At 35.5% G+C, this 12201-nt stretch overlaps 1 protein-coding gene across 1 annotated transcript in view; it reads right to left on the bottom strand.

Moving 5' to 3' along the window:
• Window positions 1-2184: 2184 nt before the first annotated feature.
• STAM (signal transducing adaptor molecule (SH3 domain and ITAM motif) 1) overlaps window positions 2185-12201 on the bottom strand; it is a 68702-nt gene continuing 58685 nt past the window's right edge. Inside the window, exons 13-14 of the mRNA XM_008584434.1 lie at window positions 10655-10830; window positions 2185-4357 (exon numbers count right to left, since the gene is read on the bottom strand). Coding sequence (XP_008582656.1) covers window positions 4129-4357; window positions 10655-10830 — 405 coding nt within the window. The 3' untranslated portion in view covers window positions 2185-4128. The remainder of the gene's footprint in view (window positions 4358-10654; window positions 10831-12201) is intronic.

Below are 12201 nucleotides of genomic sequence, written 5' to 3'. Positions count from 1 at the left end.
CACACACACATGCACACATGTACTCATATATATAAACACACATAAGGAGATAAGGTAAAATGTGGCAAATTGTTAATGATTACTGAATCTAGATAAAGAATATTTTGGTGTTCAATGTATTTACTCTTTCAATCTTTCTGTAGGTTTCAAAATTCTCAACACAAAAAGTTGTTGGGAAAAATGCCACTTATAGTATCTAATACTTCAATGGGTCACCTTAGTAATATCCTACTGCCCCTCCCTGTTGTCTTGACCTCTAAAACCAAATGGTCTTCGAAGACAAAACAAAGAACTGAGATATAGGAAGAAAATATTAGAATTTCTATTAATAATTTTTTCTCCCACCCTTTTCAGATTTCAATTTTTTGGTGTGTTTCATAATGTACAATATGCGTTAGTACAGTAGAAATGTACAATATGTAAATAAATATACATACATATTTTGAGGCTACATACTCAAGAAAACTTGTTATTGATCAGGGTATATGACCTAAAAATGTGGATATTACTCTTCTACAAAACAGACATAACTGTTTTCTAAAAAGTCTCTGACCATTGGAAGATCATTAAGATCAGTCCCTTTTGCTATTATCCAGGGTTTTATTGACTCTAATAACTTACTGTGTAATCCTTATGAGAAATTTTTGAGTCTAAAAGCAGCAGCAAATGGACAATGATGGCAGTGGGAAGAGTCAGCAGACGTGACGGAGTCAGAAAGTCAGCAAAGTACAGTACGTCCACAAGTTAGCACCAACAAAAATGTTAAATTTTGTTCAGCAAGGAAACCTGATTTTAAATACTGAGATTTAAAGTGTTCTAGAATGTCATAAGGAAAAATATTTTTGAAGCTACGAAAACTTCAGAAAAATACACTATTAAGTACAGTATTATAATTTCAAAGGAAAATCATACTAAAGAATACACAAAATGGAGACAGCTTTGCTTAAAAACCAAAGGGGTGTTTCATTATAAATAGAGAGAACAATCTAGATATCTGACAAGAAGACTTAATTAAATCATGATTCTAAAATAAAAGATACATGAATGTAAGGCCTTTGAAAAAATATTTAGGTAAGTTCCCTCTATATTTTTATTCTAAGAGGTATAAGCAGTTAAGGAACCAAAAAAAAAAAAAAAAGGAAAATGATAAAAAAGTGAAATCTTTAAATTATTATTTTGTTATTAAATACTTAAAAAGTGACATAATAGGAAGCAAGTTATAATTATTAGTATAACTGATAAGTAAACCAAGGAAATAAATGAGAAAAAGTAATTTTCATGTATGTTAAGATAAATATTTGACCAATTAAACCTCATTTTGGAAAATAATTTCTGTAATTTTTACAGTTACATAGTTTATCACGTAGGGCTCTAATTTGTCTCATATAAATTTGAAGCTTTGAACAGAAGATATTTTCAAGCTGAATTATACATGCCATATATAAAAGTTGTATCTATCAGAAAAGAATGGCACTGATCTACTAGGCATTTTAAATACAGAAACTAAGAGGTATAGAAACAAAGTTCCAGAAGTTTTTAATAGAAGAAGGGGAACCTCTAGGCACATTAAAAAGGTCCCTCACTGAATAGGGGACACAGGTAACAGTGAAAGAGAACACTAAATCAGAAAAGACTGTTAAATCACAATAAGTACATACTGCAGATTACCCTTAGTAGATTAGATTTAGGGCACATCCAATTGGCCATGGACTCTGTCAGTTATTTATGGTTGATTGATAGTAACTGGACTGAATTTGTTACATTTAGATGTCACTGTTTTATGGAAACACACCTCAAACTTTGTAAAAGAAATAAACTGAGAAATAAAATTTCCTTTATAGAAGTTTACATTATAGTTAGTTCATTTTATAAAAAATTCTGCTCCTTCAAAATAAGGACAGCTATTAATGAAAGATCTCTTGACAGTATAACACCCACAGGTTTCAGAACAAAATTATTTCTGATCCTAACTGTGCCCTTCCAATTTCCACTCTTGCCATGATATTTGAAAGGCAGAAAAGCTTCATTTTCATTGTAACTTTTCCACCTGCTATTTTCATTCTTAATTAAGTGAAAGGCATAAACTAATATATTATCAGTATGAAGTACTCATCATTTAAACCTTTATAAGCCTAATCTAATAGGTAAAGAAAAGTATATACATTGAAATAAGGGTAGTTGTTCTTTTCAATTTTCCATTCTTTGACTTTTATAGGGCAAAAAGTATACTACAGAATATGTCATTGATTTTACAGCATGAAGGACATCAAATTTAAAATGGGAAGATGACAGATTTATCACTGGTAAACAAGAATTTATCAAAGACAAAGAGGAAAATGTAATATGACTTGTGGAAAAGTATATCAGTTAAATTACAATATTCAAATTGGAACAAAAAAGATTATAATCTGTTTGACATGTTTATCAAAAGTAACTTATTTAAAATATTTAAAATGCGAGGTTTGAATTCAAATTTTAGAATTACCATTTGAGGGTAACACACTCTACACTCAGAAAAACAACCCTAGACTAAAACACTTAATTTGAAGACGGTACTTTAAACATGAACCTGTGAAATTAGTCAACATTAAGATTACATGCCAAAGAAGGAATCATTTGTGAAAAAGGAAACAAACAAGCTACCTGATTACAGTAGCCTTAGAAAATACAAATCAAATTTTCATTTACAGTATGAAACCTGTTAAATCAATTCAATAAATATGATATCCAACTCAACTTTTCAGTTGTTTAAATAATAGTGTTAAAATAATAGTATAGCAAAAGGAAATTATAAATATTTAAGATTAAAATGTCAGTGGAAAACTTTCTTTTATGGATTAAAAGAAAAGCATTCATTCAAAAATACTCCTGAAAAAAAAAAACAAAACTATGACTAGGAATCCAAAATGATTCCATTAGAACTTTTAAAGACAGAGAGAGCAGGCCAAAAATCCAGTTTAAAAGATAAGTCCAGTTTAAAACAATAAATATATGAACTGTTAAGCAAAGCCAGGAATATAAATTACTTTGAAACATCTACTTATATCCATTTTAATGAAGAATTAAAGGATACAATGTGTTAACGACATATTTAAAAGACTAGTAGTCGGATAAGACAGATGAATCAAATTTTGTTTATATCCTAAATAATTACAATAGACTTTGAAAACGTAGTGTAATTCGTGTTTTCTTTCCAGTTTAAAAATTTCTATCCATTGCCTCTATCTTTGGTGTCACTGCCACCAATAAACACAGTATACAGCTTACAAACCTAATTGCTATCTTCAACTAGGAAAAAGTAAATCAACATTATTTCTTTAAAAATAAGATATATAAGAATGTGATCCTACTTAATTTTGTCTCATGGTCCCACAATATTTTGAAATATCATGCCAAAATGTAAAAGTTTAAAAGGGAATGTCATCATTTGCTATATAACTGCACCAAAAATTTAGCTACTGTACGCTGGTGTGATGACAGCTAGTAGTATGTAGAGGCTACAGAAAGACATTATATATGTTCAGCTCACTATCAGTAAAAGGAAAGTTCAGTTTAATGAGAAACTGAAACATGGACAACACAATGCCTTCACGTAAATATGCTACAACTCTGTTCTCCTGCAGTTTAAAACGACAGTGTAATTATCTTAAATTTACACAAAACATTACGAAACATGGTAGTCGTTCGTGATTAAAATTAAATAGATATGTAAATTAATTTAACACAGTGTTAAATATATTCACATGATCATCACTGTGATTCAAAATGGCCACTAATGAAGTTACATATCAATATATGTACATAACATTTGCCACAACAGTTGTTGTAAGTTTGACTTTTTGCAGACCAGGTAATTTTATGAGACAAATAATCTTGTATCAATTCTTTCATATTATGAAAGGAATTAAATGTTATAAGTAGTTTCATTCCTCTGGGGGTCTGGGCAGGGGGGAGAACCTCTAAAAAGTCAGTGGAAATTAAAGAGTTCTACCTTCTTGAATATTTGAACTTGTTGACCAAGATAGATTCCTATAAGCTGAGGATAAACAAATCTTAAGATACTAACAAATCTCATAACGTTGTCATCGGCATTTAGCAGATACTTGTCACAAACAGGAATATCAGGTCCTATAGCAGTGCCTTCTGAGAATATGGTTGTTGTGGCTGAGGTGGCTGTTGACTGCCTCCTGGTTGAGGCAGGGTTGATGATGTTAAATTATAGTTTGGCACCTGGGACATATTAGTTCCTGCATTCTGGTACATAGTGACATCAGCAGTTGCAGCAGCAGCAGGAGGAGGACTATATACTGAAGCCTGGTTCGCATATGTATTTCCTTGAACAGAACTGACCATTGTGCTGTGGAGGGAGTAAAACACTCAATTAGATAAATATTGAATTATACAGCCATTTACAGATAAAGAGGAACTTATTTATTAAACATTCATTCATATATATTCAATTCATTCAACAAATCCTTATTAAATACCTATAAGATGCCAAACATTTTTATTTTAGGCATCGGGATATCATAAAGAAAGAGAAATATCAGTCCATATCATCATGGAGCTTACATCCTAGTAGGAGAAAAAGGATAATAAACTTATCATATGTCCAGTGGTTTATAATAGCTATGAAGAAAAACAAAGCCGGCTTTCTAGGATGAAGAGCACCTGAGGCAAGGGATTTATATAGGGTGATAGGAGAAGGCCTCTCAGACAAGGCAACATTTAGCAGAGACCTGAAAAAAGTGAGGGGGTGAGCATTTACCTAAGAAAAGTGCATTTCAGACAAAGAGAAAGAAAACTTTGAGTAGAGAAAATGCTAGGCATGTTCAAGAAACAGCAGGGAGGCCATGGAGTCAGCAGCAGAGTGAGCAGAGGGGACAGTGGAGCAAGATAATGTGGTGGATCTGGGGAAGGGGAGTGGGGGTGCCTTGAAGACCATAAAAAGGATTCTGGCTTCTAATATAAGTGAGATGGAAAGACACTGGTTGCTTTTGAGCAGAAAGGTCATGTGATTCGACTTAGTATTTTAACAGGCTCACTCTGGGACAAGGATAGAAGCAAGGATACCTGGTTAGAGGCTATTACAATCATCCAGAAGAAAGCTGACAGATGGTCAGAGCCATGGTGGTCATGATGGAGATGGGAGAAAGAGTCAGATTCTAGATACATATTTTGAAGGTAGTGCCATCAAAATGTGATAATGAATGAAGCAGTCAAGAATATCCGAGGTTTAGAACTGAATAACTGGCAGAAGTTAACTGGTAGAGTGGCCATTCACTGAAAAGGAGACTACTACAGATAGAACCAAAGTAGACTGGGGAGAAAGGGAGATGGGGAAGATACAAGTATGGCTCTGAACATGTCGAGTGAGATGTCTACAAGATAAACAAGAAAAGATAATGTGTATGCAACCAGCTATTCAAGTGTGGAATCCAGTGGGGAGGTTAGGAGTAGAAATCTACATTTGGGAGACAGCACGTGGACCACGTTCAGAATCATGGGGCTGCATGAGATCCCCTAGGAAGTGACTGCAAACAGAAGGAAAAAGCAGTCCATGTACTGAGCCCTAGACCTTGATGTCCAGAAGATAAAGAGACACTAGGCAAAGGAGACTGAGAAAGAGTGGCAGTGAGGTAGAAGGAAAACTAAGAGAGAATGGTCATGGCCATGTAAATGAATTATTTCCAAAAAGAGAAGGGAATGATGAACTGTGCAATGGAGTAGGAGGAGAACTGACAATCGACCGCAGCATCTGGCAATATGAAAATCACCAGTGTCTTTGACGAGAACAGTTCTAGTAAACTAATGGAGATTAAAGTCTGATAATCTCATTTCCCTATTTCCCTGAAAATACAGAGCATGTACTATTACAACCCCCGCAATTATCAACAATCTGTACCTACACCCATTCATATATTCTGCCTTCCCTCTTCCTCCAACTGATTAGCTGTCAGTGCTCCCACCTAAGGCCTCTCCACTTGTGCACTGTTCCTACTGATGTAAAAAAAAAAAAATTCCTTCGAAGAGTTTTTATTCACTGTGTTTACTTTCTTTCTTCCTATTCCCAACCTAACTTATGAGTTTTACTATGTGTAAGACATTAGGTTAGCTATGTAAAGAGAAATACTAAGATGCATTAACATTGAGAATTTCCCCTACATTGGTATTAAAAATGTAAAACAAGCTACAGAATTGGTCTATTGCCCAAATTTTCAAAATACTGCCTATATATTTATTTCTTAACTTTTCTCTAGCTGCTAAATTGCTTATCAGTCTATTATTGGGAAACTCAATGCTCTTTACTTTGCACAAATTAAATTCATCCATTATTAGATGAATTATTATTATTCATCTAATATTAGAAATTATTAGATGGTAATTTCATTATTTTAAGAGATGGTAATTTAATGCTACATTCCACCAACAAATATGACTTAACTAAGGCATCACCCACTATCATTCCCTATGTGTTGCACAGTAAAATACAGTTGTCCCTCAGTATCCATGGGGGATTAGTTCCAGGGCCTCCCGTGATACCAAAATGCTCAGATACTCAAGTCCCTGGTAAAAAATGATGTGTAATACTTGCATATAACCTACGCACATCCTCCCGTATACTTTATATCATCTCTAGATTACTTATGATACCTAATACAATGTAAATGCTATGTAAATCATTGTTTTTTTTTTTTTTTTTTTTTGTTTTTTTGTTTCCCCTTTTTGTCTTTTTTCGTGTCCGGCAACGGATCGCAACCCTCAGTGTCGCGCCCATACCGGACCGGGACCAGCAACGGAATCGCAACCCTTGGTGTTGCTCCCGCACCTCGCTTAGCCAGTGAGCGGGACCCAGTCTGTACATGGGATCCGAACCCTCAGCGGGAGCGCCACTGCACTCCCAAGCGGCGCACTGTAGCAGTGCGCCACCGGGCCGGCCCCATAAATCATTGTTATACTGTATTGTTTAGGGAATGATGACAAGGAAAAAAAAGTCTGTACATGTTCAGTACAGGCGCAATTTTTTTTCAAATATTTTCAATCTTTGGTTGGTTGATCCATGGATGTGGAACCCATGGATACAGAGAGTCAACTGCATAAAGTTGTATTATAAGAAGTCGAATATCATCCTATTATTTTACAATATGGGCCACAATACTACTATAACATAGTGCGGAGATTATGTGCTAGTGAGCTCTGGAGCCGGAATGCCTGGAAGAAGTCGAATATCATCCTATTATTTTACAATATGGGCCACAATACTACTATAACATAGTGTGGAGATTATGTGCTAGTGAGCTCTGGAGCCGGAATGCCTGATTATGAATCTTAGCTAAGTGGGACCTTAGTCCTCTCTTCATGTCTCAGTTCCCCCACCTATACAATAAGGATAAAAGTATGTCTACTTCATAGGTAATTATTAGGAATAAATAAGTTAACACATATAAAGCATACAGCACACTTATTTAACAACACATAAATATAAGCTATTATTATAATCATTCTCACTTTATACTATATTCCTTATCTTAATTTACAGTTCCACCATCCATCCAGTTGCCTGGGGCAAAACCCTACAATTCACCCAATATTTCTTTCTCTCATCTCTGCTCTGTACTATCTCCTACCATGTCACCCAATATGCAATTATGTGCTAATCTCCTAAATAACTTAACTCTTTCCCATTAATATCACTGTATCTTACAGTCCGACACTCATCATTTCTTGCTGAATATACATGGTCACCAGGCTTTTAATCTTGCCCCTATGAATCCATCTATCCTGATATTGTTTAAAGCCCTTTGTGGGATTTCTTATTATCCTTAAGAACCAAGATCCTTAACATGATACCTAAGGTCACTCATTCTTCAATCCTTGCCCATGTTTCCAGTGTATCTCTTACTGCTCTCACCACATACTTTAATCCTTTAGTAACAGTGCACCATTGGTAATGCCCAGTATGTACCATGACGTTCACACCTCCCATCTTAGCTCATTTCATGCTTACCATGCCATCACATGCCACCCTATCTTTGTTCATGATAGAACATCTTTTTTACTTTTTTTTTTTTCTCTCCTGGCTAAGAATAACACAGCTGTACATTTACTTGGAACACTTTCTCAAACCCTGAGGCTCCGAAAGCACTGGTCATGTACCTTTATCCGTAATTTATGCTGTAACGAATTACATATTTTTTATGTGTTTGCCCCTATTAGCCAGTAAGCACCTTGAAGCTAAGAAAGAAACTCTAAATCATACTAATATGTCAAATGTCTAGCATAGTGTCTGGCACACACTAAATGTTTGATAAACTCCTAAGTAACAGAAATAAACTAAAATCATAGAAAAATAAGTACATAAGCTTTGGTGGCCTTATAATACTATCACTACCACTTATGAAGGCCTTATAATAATACACTCACTATGGGAAGCTTTAGGAAACTACATCAGTGCCACCTTCCCCAATTAACAGTAAGATTGTCCTAGGATGACAGAAGTCTGAAAAAGTGTTAACTTTAAAACCAAAATTACATGTAAACGAATAAATAGCCTCCTAGATATGAACTGATGAACATTTGAAAACCTGCCCACAAAAACAGCAAAAATCCTTATTGACCTAGATTTGCAACTAGAAAGCTTGAGTCAAATATGCAGTACACCTCTAGCAAGCAGATCTAACCCTGATCCTCACTCCTTCCAATTTTGTTATCCTACGTTTGCCCTTCCAGCAATTTCCTCATTTTCCCATTTAAACACACATTTGTTTTTATGTATTTATAAATATAATCAATACGTAAATACATAAATTGCCTCAAAGCCTCTGTGAAGTCATTGCAAGAAATAAAAAAATACACCTTACTGGTCTAATGTAGCACTTGAAATTGTCATCAACACTTAAACATTTATTTATCAAATATTCACTGAGTTCCTATCTTGTAAAACTGTGAGCTACACAGTGTGGCTATAAAGGTGAAAGAGACTCGGCTCCAGCTCTCCAGATATGATAGTTTAGTAGAGATACAGACAAGTAAAAAGGCAATTACGAGACAGTAAACAGACGGGTATGTCAGGGTCCTCTGACAGCACACAGGAGGAATAGTGCTGGAGAGGTGGGAAGCATGGAAGGCGTCCTAGTAAAAATGAAGCTAAGTGAATAACTTAAGAACGAGCAGGACTGAGACAGGCAGAGAAGACTAAATATTTCAAGGAAATGCTCTATAAAAAGCACCTGTTGAAACGAACATGTGTTCCTTGAGAGGTGACATTAATGGCTACAGTGTATTAGTAGGGTCAGGCCCCCCACCAGCAATTTCACATCCTGACTGCAGAAGCAGATCAGCAACCCCCAGAGAACAACAAGGTGCTATGCTCTAGAGGACTTCACAGTGAAAGCACCTATCAACAGTTTATCTTATTTACAAATATAACTCGCCAAGGCCCTAACCTTTAAGAATGTCCCAAGTAATCTCTAGTAACAAAGTCGTTACAGCAGCATGTGACACAGTAAAAGAAAGGACTAGCAGGGAAGGAGGTGGCATTTCTGGATAATACTAAAATAGCTGAGGAGTTCCTAAGTAACTCATGAAACACTGGTTGCCTTCCAAAACAATACCTGCCTTCTACCCACTTCGTATCTAAATTTAAAGCAACATGTTACTCTTCTAAGAACAGCTGCTTGCTTACTTTCCCTATAGGGGTATTTATTTTCACCAGATTTCAACTTAAAAAAAAAAAATCCTACACTTAACATTTTTTTCTAGGATTCATAACCCATACGGGCATTCCCTGTTTTTTGATGCCTAAAGTAGGCCTAGTGAGGGCAGTGCAGGAGCATTGCTGGCAATTCCAACGTTGGTGAAAAGGTTTTTAAAAACTGTCTGTGCCACCCAGAAACTTCTGTTACAAGCAAGAATATCACAACTTCTAGAATACACGCTGGTAAACTCTTAAAGCCTACCCTTTATCTGCTTCAAGGGAAAGACTTCAGCTTAGATGTCCATTAAAGCAGAAAAGACATTTATATAATTAATAAGCATTTAACTGCATGAAAGAAAGCACTACATGTAAATGCCGAAAATAACTGGCCTCTTTGGTGACATAGCCAGCTATCTGCCTCATGACCCACAAGGCACATAGCTTCTCATACCTTCTCTTTTCAAATAGCATACCTTGCTATAATACCAACTAAATTCCAACATAGGTCAAAAATAAGGAAATAGTTGTCTTAAAAAAGTGGCCCAGAAATATATAATCTAGAATAAGAACTTTGGAATTTAGATTTTACATGAAATTTGCGAGAAAATAATAAATTATAGTTACCAAACTTAATTTCATTAAACACATTATCAAATATTATCACAGACTCAAACAAAAACCATAAAAAAGTATGCTGGGAATATAAAGAATACAGGGCTAAAGCCACAATGAAGGGGTTGAGTGAGTCAGGAAAAGAAGACTGGGTGCCAGCTGGTCCTGTAATAGCACAGGGGCTCCTGGAGAACCACTCATCATGACAAAGAGGGCTGGCCATCTGCAACAGTGATGACATCTACCCCAGATTTTTCTTATCCAGAACTTATAATTACAGATGATTGTGGGTTCTGTAAGAGTTTTAACAGCACTAATTCCAAACAAGAGTCAATAATCAATTACTTTGGGTAAGAAGCCTGAGCCTGCTGACTAGGAAGAGCTGGGTTTGCAGATGGTGGAACTGCTCCTTGGCTGAGAGAAGACAGTTGCTCGGGGGGAAGACTGTAGCTCTGGAGATGGCTCATCTGTGCATTCCCTGCAACCAGGTAAGCACCACTCTGAGGAGGCCCTGGATATACCTAGAACAGTTCATGAGAAAACATACTCAATTCAAATTTGTAGAGGCATTCAATTACAAAAAACACAGAAATTACCTCCCTGGAATTTTTTTTTAAAGTTTCTTCTGTCAACAGGCATTTTAAAAAACACTTTTTAGTTGGGCATTCACTAAACTCATGTTTATTTCCATACAGAAGCATTAAGTAAACTTATCTTGAAACTTTATACTAATATAATCTCCCTGTCTATTAAAATAAATTTAATGTTTTCCATGTTGAAATTTTAAAAGGAATACCAAAGGATGTTTAGGAAGTGCATCTGAACTCACTGTTTTATAGCCATAGATATACCTATAGATAAAACTGACATTACCTAAACTGCAATCTATTGAACATAGTGCAAGCTAACTTTGTAAAGCAGAGGTTAGCAAACTTTTCTGAAAAGGGCCAGGCTTTGTGGCCGTATGTTTTCTGGCACAACTACTATTTTAGGCTTTGTGGGCTATATGGTCTCTGTCACAACTACTCAACTCTGCTGTTATAGAAAACAGCTACAGACAATGCAGAAATGAACAAGAGTGGCTGTGTTCTAATAAAAGGTTCTTCAAAAAAAAGGCAGCAGGCTGGATTTGTTTACCTACTCTTGCATCTAAAAAATATATTTTTTTTCTAATCTAAAGAGATTAAAGTTTTAAATACCCAAAGACTTAAACACATACTGTTCTAGTTTCCTGTAATATTCATTAGTCTTCCATTTCACATGTTTGAAAAGAGAACTTCCACTATCCATGCAGTCAAACTGTTACTACCACCTGTTAAGACAATACCATAAACCACCAAGAGATAAGGTCAACAATCACCTTAGTATTTCTGTTAAACCATAACAGATTCATCATACATCAGAATCCAAAAGGTCTTCATTATAAACATAGCTATACCACTCCTCATAACTGTACTTTATCATTTTATTTTTTTTTTTGCAAATTGAACATGAAGGTATTTTTGTTTGTCTGATTCAATCTGGAGATTAAGACCCTTGAGCAGGTGTCATCTAGCCCCATGTTTCCCCAGCCTGGCTGCTCATCTCCAGGGTGCTGGCCCCTCATTTCAGGGAAAAGGGACCATGCTAAAAAATTAATCTGAACAAAGTTTGTTTATCCACTTTACATGGATAAAATGGAGTACCTAGCTATTTACTCCTATACCCTGAACTTGCTGAGTTTGCGGAAAGGGGGCTCTTGAAATAGTTGCTCGGAATGAAAAAGGGGAAAAGAGCTCTATATTGCATTACATGCATTCTCATGTAAAAGATGGGGAAAATTCCAAATTAAAGCAGCTTTTTTTTTTTTTTTTTTTTTTTTTTTTTTTTTTTTTTTCGTGGCCCGGCAAGGG

Source organism: Galeopterus variegatus, unplaced genomic scaffold (assembly GCF_000696425.1).
Source record: "Galeopterus variegatus unplaced genomic scaffold, G_variegatus-3.0.2 Scaffold3260, whole genome shotgun sequence".
Lineage (NCBI taxonomy): Eukaryota > Metazoa > Chordata > Mammalia > Dermoptera > Cynocephalidae > Galeopterus > Galeopterus variegatus.
The sequence above is the reverse complement of the archived record's forward strand: the minus strand, read 5'-3'. Positions and strand labels throughout refer to the sequence as shown.